Genomic DNA, 13055 nt, shown 5'->3' with positions numbered 1-13055 from the left:
ATGAATCGTCAATACTTCATATAACAGCAACCCTTAGTAATTTAGATCTATTTTCCAAGAATTATTGATAATATACTTTAATAAAGCTAAGTTATTAGTAGTTTTGAAATAAAAGTTCACCTTGTATTCCCTTCCTCTCTCCTTTATTCTTGCACATTGTTTGGTAATGTCGTGTGTCAGCTCAAAGTAGGGCTCATCGTGACAGGTAGGCGGTACCCACCAGTTTTTAACTTGGAGATAACATTTATATACAGAGTGATTCTATAAACTAATTTTATTTCTTGCTTTAAATATTACAAATTATGAATTTTAATTATTTTTATTAAATTATATTTCACTCTATAGAATTGTACTATATTGAGTATATTAATTCTTAATTCTTGAGTATAATCATTTTAAAATAGTCGTTAATTGGTAAGCAACCTATTTCACGACAAATATATTGATGTCAAACTGTTTTAGTACTTCTAATTAAATAATAAACTAATCAATTTTCTAAAATTATTGTTATTTACAAATGTTTCCAATTTTCTTCTTGATTTAAAAAGAAATTCTTTATGATTTGTGCATACATCTTACAACAATATGAGACAATTAACTCTATTCTGGATCTTAATCTAAACTTTGGAATTCACACATTTTATTTACTAATATATTTAAAATAATAATAACTAAATAAAATCGTTATTATTTATAATTATTAACTTTTACGTTCATCGTGATATTTTACGTCCAAACAACGCTGTAGTCACGAAAAATTATAGATCACGCTATAATATTTAAAGACAAAAACAAAGTAGGCGGAGTCAGTTTGATTACTGTCAAACGTCAAACCCTTCCGTGTATTGTTTTAAATTCTCCTTAGAATAGTCGGCTAAAAACTACCCATACATATGGGCTTTGCTGCACTGAAATAATATGTAACTTCCTACATTTCAAGTAACATCTTCATCCTCCATATGGAATTTTATCAAATTAAACAGCCATGTTATCTGTATCGCTGCAAGATAATTAATCTTGAGGTATTTGGAATATGATGTATTGTTTAAATATTTTGGTCAATAAAATTACTTAGTAAATTATTGTAATAATTACAATTAAATTTTGTAATCATTGTAAAGTATTTGTGTCATTTTATTGTTATTTATTTTTTATGCACTATATCTTGTTTAGTCTTGTTAATATTTTTAAAATCACCCTTATTTCAATTTAAAAAAATACCATTTTAATTAATTAAATTGTTAAATTTTCTGAGGAGTAAAAAAATCTTAAAATTTAACAAATAATATAATCTAGCACATATACATGTATACAATGTATACATGTCATGTATATAGTAGTAAATTAATTTAATTATAAATGTAAATTATGTTTTGATGTAGAATATTTTTGGTATTATTATTGGTGAACTATTTAAGTTTTGATTTTATTTCATTTTTGCGTGTTACGTTTAAATGTTTTCTGAAGTATCTACTAATATATGTATATTTTTGACCTACTTATTTTGAAGTTGTCTACTTTATTAATTATTGTCCGATCGAAATTGATTCCACCCATTTCACATTCGTGTGAAATATCTATCTGATAAGGGAACTATTACAAAAAGTTTTTAGTCAGATTGGATTCTTTTCATTTCATAATAATTGTTTTTTAAATCAATAATACTTGCTACTTAGATATAATAAATTATGACATATCGTAAAAATTATTTGCAAATCATTAATTTATTTTTTTATTTTGACTGTTTTTTATCTAGATTAAAACTTTAATAATATTTTGTTTTATTTTTAACTAATTGTTGTGTACTTTTTCTGTGAATCTATAAAATATATAACATGATTTTTATTATTAACATATGATTAATATTATATTAAAATAATATTTATATTACTGTTTATATGTTTAGACTATGTATAAATGTTACGTCATTATGTCATAATTATGTTAAACGCTATGAATGTAAGGGTCATACTGTCAATAATATGTGGTCAGGGATATCGCAAGTCTTATAAGAGATGGAATAGATCGGTATACACAACAGTAGTATGTCCCACTTCTCGCCTCTTTTTGACCTTTGAACATGGTTGTGTCAATCGTGTGTATTTCGTATTAAAAATTCTAACATTTTCTTTAGTCTTAATAAATGATTAACGTATTTTTCGAAGTTAATATTAATTGAACATAATACTTAGATTTATTTAGAAAGCTCATCAAATTCTTTAGTTAGTCTACAAAAATTCTTTCAGAAATATATTTTTAAAACTAATTCTGTTTCGTGGACGGGTCTCCCTCCAATAAAACACACATTCCAAAATTTTATTTTGAAATAATCTCATGAAATTCACATTGAATGGATGAAACATGAATCCTCTTATATTCATGATAAAAATAGTTTTGAGTTGTGACCATTTAAGTAAGTAGTGTCAGTGGATATTATTTTGTAGAAACTCTATGCTATTCTATGTTTATACATTTGTCTCTTCTCTTTAAATTTAAATGAGACCAATTAAAATTTAAACAATAATGAGCTACGTAAATACATATTTATTAATCCCTACTGGAGGTAATTATTCATTATTATTCGTTTAATTTATATAAATTAATTCTAAGATATGTTTATACTAAATTTATTAAGTACGAAAACGTAAGAAAAGAAAATAATATAATTTTGTATAGTTTTATTTTTTTTAGTCATTATTTGTAAAATGAAATTTATTGTAAAACAATTGTTTTAAACTATTAATTTGACGAATTATTTAAAAAAAAAAACATTTTATTTTTATCATTTACTTTAACAGGTTAATAGTTAATACTTTCGTATAAACTGTAGTTAATGTTATTTAGTATCGGCCTTAAAATTAAATTTTTGTGTTTTTATACCATCATATTTTTATCTAGTTATCATCATGACTTCCTATTCAGTTCAAATTTAGTCACAAACAATATAATTGGATTAAAATAAATATTTTAAAAGTAGGCTATATACTAATCTACTATTCACAATGAACTACTATTAAGATATTATTCGTATTATTTTACTGTCTCCATTTATCATATGAGCAAATTACCAAAGTAGCTAAATCAATTTACATAGAACCATAATCGTCACGTTGCGATGTTAAGGTTGCATTATATAATTATTGTATAAACTCCTATAACCAAATTTAAAGATAAAATAATTTCTAGTAATTCTTATAGTCAAATGTTCATTATTATATTTTATAATTAATTTCAAAGTTATTAAGAAAAACTACGTGAGGCCTACATTTGTATTATTATACTCTTATATTAATTTACGAGTATTAACCATTTGCTAATTATTATTGTATTTTTTATTCTTCTTCTTCTTCATACGGCCCTAATACTCTTTAAGAGTTTTCACCGCCATTTATTATTTATTATTATTATATTATTATTTATTATTTAGTATTTTTTATTAGCTTATTATATATTTTTATTGTTCATAAAATTTGGTCTTAGAAGTCAATACCCACTCTAATTTGAACCTTCACAAATAATGTACCAATGTACAACCTAGTATGATTTTACTATATATTACCCATTACTTAAACGGAAACAGTAAATGTGGTTTATACCGTGGGTATGTGTGTATACTGTTCTCAAATTAATTTTAGAGGGGCCTTGTTAGACAATAGAGATATATACCTAACATATTTGTGTCAAAGCATTGTAACTCAAATTTTTATTAAGTTTAAAATAGCTTTTATTTTGTATTATATAAATCTTAATGATGTGTTAAATATTTTGAAGTACTTTCAAAAGTTATTTTATATTATATTTATATATATGTATGTTACGTGTTATATTACCATACCGTTTAAATATTACAACTTATTTTTTATAATGTTTCAATAATGGTTCATAATAAATAGTTTTTATTTCATCAGATGTAACTAATTTAATGTGTCAAAATAATCTACCGGTAAAAAAGTTTTTCTATAATTGAGCTTATAAATATTTGTATGGTTTGATTTAGAAATAGGTTTCCCCGCTTTAAATTCTATTTATTTTTTATATTTTAACTAAATTTTTATGAATCGTAGACTAACCCAACGGTTACTGTGATTTTATAGTTGTTCATTATTAATTTAACTGTACATAATAATTAAATTAATAATTCATATCGAATTTAAAATGAAAAAAGTATTAGGATAAATATTATTATCATCACATTTCACAAAATTTTAAAATTTATTGAAACAGGTGAACTAGTCCACTATGTAATTTACTGATGCACTGGCACTAATATCCATATGATATATAGGTACCTACTTAATACATGATATAGTACCAAGATATAATACATCTTAGCCCATAATGTGTACCTACTAACATACTGATAATAATAAATTTACGACATCATTATGATAAGATTAATTTAATTATCTTAAGTTATTATTATAATATTAAGTAAGTAAAGGATTTCATATTTGCTAGTAGAAACTCGTATTTGAAAATCACTTCAAAGGTTTTACATAGATTTTTTACCCGTTGTTTTGTTGCATTCGATAACACTACATTTTTAATTTAAATGCAATTTGAAACACTATTTATTTGTTATTTAAATTTAATAGTATGGTTAAGTCTATATTAATATAGATTTATTTTCTATATTAATAATAATGTAATATTAGTTATAAATTCTTAAAACTTGATCTGAGGTTTCGGCCTAGTTCATGTACCTATTATCGACGTATTCAATTTAAACATTTTGAAATGAATAAGTTGACTCATAATACCTATAGAAACTTTTATTTTTCATTAAATACTTTGTAAATATGATTAGTTTAATTTATATTTCTATGTTAAGAGAGGGAAGACGTTTCGTTTCTTTTTAAGATACTACAGATGTAAAAAAATTTCTTAGTTGGTAATTATGGATGGAATATTTTTAAATTATAATTTGAATAAACTTTTATATCCATACTACAAATGTAAATAGAGTATATATTTTCATATGAAGTAGGTATTTAATATTTATTTAAGGATTTATAATTATAACACGTATAATATTATCATTGATAATCAATGATATTGCATTAGTTAAAAGTTAAACAGTTATCTTTCACTTAATTTCTTAAACTATCATAGCAAATAATATTATGTTATTATACATCAACCATACATTGATTTTGTATAATAAAAACTTAGTATTGGTTTATATGATATTTTTTTAGTACAATATATATATATATTTTAATAACTATGAATTATATAAATTTGCTTTAATTTTATTTATTTGGTAAATTATTTCTGTGCTGTTGTCGCTGTTGGAATTAAACGTAATAAAAGAAATATGTATACATTTTAACTATAGTTTTCATGAGTATCAAAAATATTATTTTCTAATACATACTATAATCCGATAGTCGATTAATTGATGCCATCATATGATATCAGTTTTTCTTTCATTGATGTTAATAACCAACATTATTATTTATTTATATACCATAATCACGTACACTGGCTTTAGTGGGGCAGATAACAGTGAATATCAAATAATAAAAACAAGTAATGACGGTTATTGGTCCAACGATCATATTGCATTTCGTTCGTTGCACCTTATTACTACGTTATATTACAATTCTTAAAACCGTTTGATTTACTTACATTTTTTCGTTTCGTTTTGTTTCGCATCGTTTTTACTTAAGTTATAAACTTCTATCGAATGAACATGAATAGAATTAGACAATGGTTTGATGAGGATGAATATTTATTTACTAAATCAATGCACGCTTATATAGAAAGTCGTATAATTTGGGATTTAAAAAGATTACCAAAGTCTGTGTTTCGAGTTAAAAAGAAACGTTTTGAAAATGTACCATATCGTTCTAGCGTCAGTGTGGTATTTAAGACTTAGTTTAATCCTTGCTGATTTTAAAATAATTATTTAAAAATATTTTATTAGGCTCCAGAAAATGAACTTCGTAAAGTAAATGTCAATGGCGGAGAAAGAATACTCTCAGAACACGAGTTACGAATTCAACGTTCTCTACAAAGACTCAATCTTCCCGAATGGTATAAGTCCTGCAATGTGCCTGCTCAAGGATTTCTGTTAAAAAGACATAGCGATGCAGGTTATACTACCAGTATGTCTAGCTTATCGTCTAACCAATCACAGTCACCAAAAATGTATTCTAATTACAGTGAGTATTATTGAACATTATATTTTTTTCTTTTATAGTAAAATTAAAAATATTGTTCTAGACAATACATTGCTTAGTCCCCAAACACATGCTGCTACCAAAAATTTTTCACGTTGGAGTACCAGTCGTTTAAATGGTTCAAATTCGAATAGTACATCGCCTTGTAGTTCTACGCGATCATCATTTAACTATAGGCAACCATATTTGGGTTGGAGATCTCAGGAAAAATTATCAAAGCCTAGAACACCAGCTGAACGACTTGCTGCTGGATTACTTGCTCAACAACAACATGAACCGGTATTATCTATAGTAATTAATTTGTTTTTCATTTTATATAATGAATGGACATTTCTGTTTTAAAGACATGTCAAACCAGCTTATCTGAAGTACAGTCATCAATTAAAGAAGTAACTTCAGCCATAGCCAACTATGTTTCGTCATCAACACCAGATGGCAGTAAAGAAAGGCTTAACGCTGATTATCAAGATACTCCATCAAGGTAAAAATTAATTAAATTGCTTTCATAAAAATAATGAATCAAATACATTTCAAAAATTTGATTAATTTAGGTGTCCATCTTTCAGAGGTAGTACAGGTCGTTTATGTTGGCTGGAAAGTTCATTTGTAGGTAATAAACGTCCAAGTTTAACCAGAGATACACCACAACCAGAAACAAGTACACCACCATCTCATAGAAAAGCCACACCTATTAGACAAACTCAAAATACTGGCAGTTGGGTCAATGGTGAGTGTGAATATACGTAGACATGGCTTGCTGCCTCATACAAAAAATTGGACACTGTCTGCTGGGTAGAAACTGAAAAATGCTAATCGAAAATATATTTTATGATATAGCACTTGACAGCTTTTGTTGGACTACCTTTAGATTTTATTTTTTTTTTTTTTTGTAATTTGATTTCGTTTTTGAGTAAGCGAATTAGTTGTTAAATATTGTTTCAATTTTTTTTTATGTATGTCGCACCTAAAGTAAAATTAAAACATTGTAGATTCAATTTTTTTTTTTTTTGTATAAGTTAAAACAGCATGACAAGAACTATGAATACCTTTTGTATGTTAAAATTTTTAGTAGTTATTATTCAACGTCGATGCTATTATAAAAAAAAAACATAGTTTAAAAAAAACAGTGGGACATTTCCAAAAATTTATGTGTAAAATGTCTTCATATAAGAAACTATTTATAAATCAATTTGATTTATAATGAATTTATGACGTTCTTAATAAAAGGAACAAGTAAAGTATATATTTCTAACAATCTTATGCATTTTAAACCAAAACTGGCAAATGTGGACAAGTCTTTTTATTAATTAAATTTAAAGATACTTGTTTTTAGTATAAATATCAAGTTTAAGTGTTAATCAATAACAAAGGCATTATTTTGTTTTTGTTTCATTGAATTATAACTGTGATTAATGTACAGGAATATGAGTGTGATATCCTGTATAAAATAATTTTATTTAAATTTTAATGAAGTCTTATACTCCAAAATTTGTTTTCAAGTTTCTGTATTTAAAATTACATATTTCACTATATTTTCATAAAGTTCTTTACTACAATTTTTTTTCTTTTTTTAAGTCACAATATGTTTAAATAGTTTATATATTGGATTTATTTTTAGTACTTGATGTACAATATACTGTTAAGAATTGTTTAAAAATGTATTCGAACATTTTATATTACTATTAAATAATTCCATGAATTGTTTTAAAAGAAAATATTAATTTTTTTATTTGATAATAGAAAATAAAAGTTTGATACTTTTATAAAGTGAACCTATCTCATAAATTCCCTCGGTGCTGCAAACTATCATAATTTCAGTTGCAAATTTAAATTTTCATTGTTTGCTTTTAAGACTCGTATATTATTATTTTATATACAAAAATTAAAAATATTTATGTATGTTTGCTTTATAATGTTAACTAGTGAAATGTATTGTGTTATAATTATGTACATATATGGTTTAATAATAAGATAATTTTAGTTAATTATAGTGTTTTCCAAGTGTCAAACATAATGAATATTAGTAAGTATAGTAAGTACACAACATAATTTTAACTCAGTGAACTGAATACTTGTAATTTTTAGTTTTCATAATTTCATCGTAATTTTTTTTTTTTTTTTAAATTCATTTATTTGGTATATCCCATGCCTGTTTTTTTTTTTTATAAATTAATTTTACTACACATTTACTAAAACAGTTAATATGTATATTGCATGTAATTCCAATATTTGGTTAACATGTTTTGCAATACTTTGTACATATTATTAACGGTATTATAAATTAATTTTTTTAAGTAATCCTACTTCAATCTTTTACATTATTAATTATTTTTTTACACTAGAATGCTTTTGTTCATACATGTACCAAACTTTGACACTAGAATAAGAATTTTGGTCGTTAATAAATATTAATAATTAATTAATAATAATAATAATAATAATAATTAATAATTTACGAAATATTTACCTTGCCATCTAAACTTTAAAGTAATTTATTCACAAAATATTTTGTTCGCTGAATATATGTTTCTATGTTTTGTAACTAAGTAAGTACATTGTAAAACTCGCAAACATCAAACGATTATGTTTTAGAATCTATGAAATCGCAAATGATTTTGTTATATGTATCTTATAGGTGTATTTATATAGTACATATATTTATTTACTAATGTTTAAACAAGTAAATCGAACTGTAAATCGCATATAATTTCTTGAAAATACAAACCAAGACAATAATGAATAATGTAATTTAGTTACAATATTAAATTTGTAAAGAAATAAATTGCTTACGCAAAGCTGAATGAATTAAAAACAATTTTTTTTTTTTTTCATTATTTCATTTTATTATTTATATGATTGCTCCTAAACTGATTACAATAATAACGAACGGTTGTTAATATTATTATGCATATGCTATTGTCGTCTCCCATCTAGTGCCATTTCGTGCATGTGTTTTCTCAACGTGATTACTATCATTTCACTGCGCCGTATTTATCTACATCATGTTATATTTTTATTTTCAACCCGCTGTAAAACATTGAGCTTTATACATCGTTCTTGTTCGTTGAAATCAATGCTGATTATTTATACCTATAACATGACCAAAGTTTATTTCATTTATTTTTATTTTCTTGTGCAATTGTTGAGAATTCACTGTTTGGCACGAATACTTACAGATCGGCCGAGTCCCGGTTCGACGACCATGGACGACGTCTTAAACTCGTTGTTAGGGTTGCAACAAGGGGCGGCGACCGTTAATAACTTCGCTAGGTACCACTATCACAATCATCGCAGTAGTGGCGGTGGCGGTGACAGCGGCAGCGGAGGTGACCTCAGACGGAGGCCTTACGCTGCTTCAGCTGGTACGGCCGGTAACGCGTAAGTGATGAAATGCGTTTTGAAAAAAAAAATAAATAAATAAAATGCATCGACCTGCAGTAGAATGATTTATTATTTCCCGACGGTAGTCGCTGTATTTATAGTATTACAGTACGTGTGCGTTCTAGGCGTTTTTTTTTTTTCTATCGTACGGATTCGCATTACACTTCTATAGTTCAATAGACCTATTAGTACTTGTCACGTGCATTATTACGTTCAATACCTTAGTAGACGCATTTTCGTAGTCGATAGTGTTGTGTGTGTGCTCGTGTCTATTTTCGTTTTACGTTTAGCGAACCCATCGAAATAATATCTACTAACCCGGTACGCGCCCGTCGTGCGGTATACTAATGGTTGGTGTTTGCGTGCGCCGCACAGTTTCAGGTAACAATAACAACAACGCCGCTGCGACGACGCCGCCGACCAGCGGTGGCGGCTGTGCGTCCGGCTCGATCCGGTGCCGGTACTCGGAGTGCCAGCGATCGGCGACCGTGCCCGAGGCGCGGCGCACGTTCAAGATGTGCCACAACTGCAATCACGTGTACTGCTCGAAGCGATGCCGGCGCGCGCACTGGCAACACCATCGGAAGACGTGCCTGGACCGGCGCACGGCCACGCTGTGCCCGTCCATCGTGGACGCGGTCAAGGCGAACAGCCGGTGCGCGGAGCGGCTGTCGACGATCGCGCGCCGCGGTTACCTGACGCACGGCCGCGGCGCGGTCAAGTGCTACTTCTCCGGCATCGAGCTAGCCGACCGGTTCGTGCGTGGCGGCGCCGGCGACGACGCGGACACGCGGTACGTGCTGTACGTGTCAGTGTGCGTGCAGAGCGAGGTGCCGGGCCCGGGGCCGGTGCAGTGGGAGCGGCACGTTGTGTACAAGTGCGCCAAGATGCACCTGGACAAGAGCCTGCGCGCGGACGACGCTTGCAACATCCGTCGCGATTCCGCCGCCGACTCGACGCAATGCTGCGCGACCCCGGACACGTTGGTGCTGACCGCGTTGCCAGGGTACGACCGGCGGCGGGACGTGCGCACCGCGCGGCAGGTGTGCTTCGTCAACGTGCAGCGACACCTGCGCCAGAGGGGTGTCGAGCTACGGCTCCAGTTCCCAGACGTGTACCGCAACCTGTGCGAGTACGTGGACGGCGGCGTGGACGTCACGTTCACTCCGGTCACGGTGTACCCTCGCGACAAAGCGTCCGGCAAGACGTTCATGTGCATCATCATGCCGGACGCGGACCCGGTCAAGTCGAACGTGCTGCCCACCGACCGCGGTGCCAACGTGCAGACCATCGACGTTGGCCCGCAGGAGTAGTCGTGGGGGTGGATGCGCCTGACGAGCCGTCGTCCCCCGTGCGTGGTACACCGCGGGGTGGACACACGATTCCGTACGTTTTGTACCCAAGGTCTTAGCGCCTTCCATAAGGGAGTGGTTACGTAGGTGTGTAACAAGAGTCCAAATATTGGGGGTGCTGAAATCGCTGAAAATAAAATTGAACGGTATTTCACTGTAATTACTATAGATTATATACATCTGAAAAAAAACAAGACTGCTACATTTTAACTCAGGGGTTCTAAAGACCCTATTGCGCCCCCTCTTCTAAATGCGCCTATATGTATTGTACAACGTACAATAACAAGATCAGCCTCCGTCATGCCTTTATAATTTTATTTTCGTTTTATAGAAGTTTTCAGTTGATCGGTAAACAATTACGATTTTATACGATTCAAACGAGTACTATTCGATTCTGTTGACTCGTTTTTAATTTTTTTAATTTCGTCAACTATGACAACGTTTCCCGGAAAATCGTACGTAATCGAAGTTTCTTTTTTGGGTGTTATTTTGACAATCTGTTGACTGATCGAAATCAAACGGAACCGTGCTTTATCAGGGGTGTACGACCCTCGTAACGAAGGCGGCCGATGCGATTGAACATCGACACTTTTTAAAACGTATTCGCGGCACAAATGTAATGCGCCCGTTTTTTTCGCCGGCCTAACTTGATCGATTACCGCATACATAAATGTACACCGATCAATTGGTCGTGTTCGGAAGAAAATTTAATAAAAAGCAAAACGCGTCCGGGGCAACACGTCACGGATTCGTGTGGTCGCGTTCGGATGTTACGCCGCTATGTTCATCGTATTTTAACGCATAGGTTTAATCATATTACCGTTGTATACGGGACTATTTACTATAATTACATGTCCGTTGTTTTTATTATTATTATTATTATTATTATAATAATCTTTATTACATTTATTTACTGAACGTACACTCGAGTGTATTCATTATCGTAACAATGCGTTGGCATCGGAGATTCATTTATAACTCGACCCATTCCATTTTTATACGTGTACGTACGTATGTATGCAAGAAAAGAAAAATAAAAATTTATGATTTAGGACGCGCACATGGTGGTCGGACGACGGACACTACAAGGTTGTGAATGGTGACAACTGCAGTGAAACAGGATCTTGCAGGAATTTGAGATTTATAGTTCCGTTACACGTGGTACAGATTAATAACGAAATCCATTTTTACACGCATTTATACATTATTGCTTTTCTTTCAAAGGATCATTATTTAAAAAGGGTTTCCTACCCCCTTCTCCGGGCGCTAAATGTATACATACTCCATGTCCACCTCGGACACCCGTGACTTTTAATAAACGGTCGTGTAGGCGTTCAATGTTTGATTGTTATACAATTATTCTACGATCATTATGATTAAGACGATCTCAATAACGATCCATTTGTATTGTGGGTGTAATATGTACGTTTAGGTTCCGGAACGCTGTTCGGTGCTTACAACAGGCGCGAAAAATCGTCTACACGTCAATATTCGAGCTCACTTGTACGTTTTTACGTGCACAATGTAATATTGATTTGTTAACCGCGCATTTTGAACGCATGTCAATAATTATAGCGTTAGGTTAGGTATTCATTATGATTAGATAGATAAAATATATTACGTCCGGGGCCGTGTTTAGAACACTGGGCTTTTACGATTGGCGTACTCGAACAAGTTTTATTCTTTAATTGTCGTTACCCTATTTAGTCTGTTGTAACATTATAATCAAATGCGATAACGACAAACAAAACGTATTGAATTAGGTTTTTACAAAATTATATTCGATATATGTATTGTATTGTACGACGCTCGATTTAAAATGTATTTTGTATGGATTATTTTTATGATCGGGTTTAATTTGTTATTTTTATTTTTTATTTAACTATACCATTTTTCTATGTTTTATTACTTACATATTTATATCGTTACAATTTGTTGTTATTTATTTTTTTTTATTTTTCGAAAGCCAACAAAATATGTGAAATTGATAGTGGCCCTTCGCCCCAGTCCCCTATGTAGTGCCTCACGTATACAATAATCGTGGCCTCTACATCTTTGAATTTTCGAATTTAAATTACTCATCATTCAATGTAACATCTAGAAGCTATATATTTGTTTAAACATTTTAATATTTACA

General features: G+C 30.6%; 1 protein-coding gene across 5 annotated transcripts in view; it reads left to right on the top strand.

Moving 5' to 3' along the window:
• The window catches only part of LOC112686414, a 34547-nt gene extending 21789 nt beyond the window's left edge, over positions 1-12758 (top strand). For 2 of the 5 annotated variants that reach the window (XM_025558671.1, XM_025558670.1), the window contains exons 5-10: positions 5930-6167; positions 6229-6464; positions 6530-6666; positions 6737-6912; positions 9362-9563; positions 9942-10035. In XM_025558671.1, coding sequence (XP_025414456.1) covers positions 5930-6167; positions 6229-6464; positions 6530-6666; positions 6737-6912; positions 9362-9563; positions 9942-9951 — 999 coding nt within the window. In that variant the 3' untranslated portion in view covers positions 9952-10035. Of the gene's footprint in view, positions 1-5929; positions 6168-6228; positions 6465-6529; positions 6667-6736; positions 6913-9361; positions 9564-9941 lie in introns of all 5 variants that reach the window. The other 3 variants (XM_025558668.1, XM_025558667.1, XM_025558669.1) reach the window with 2 other exon arrangements.
• Positions 12759-13055: the final 297 nt, after the last annotated feature.

Source organism: Sipha flava, unplaced genomic scaffold (assembly GCF_003268045.1).
Source record: "Sipha flava isolate LNK unplaced genomic scaffold, YSA_version1 307_pilon_pilon, whole genome shotgun sequence".
NCBI lineage: Eukaryota > Metazoa > Arthropoda > Insecta > Hemiptera > Aphididae > Sipha > Sipha flava.
This window is presented reverse-complemented; position numbering and strand designations above follow the sequence as displayed.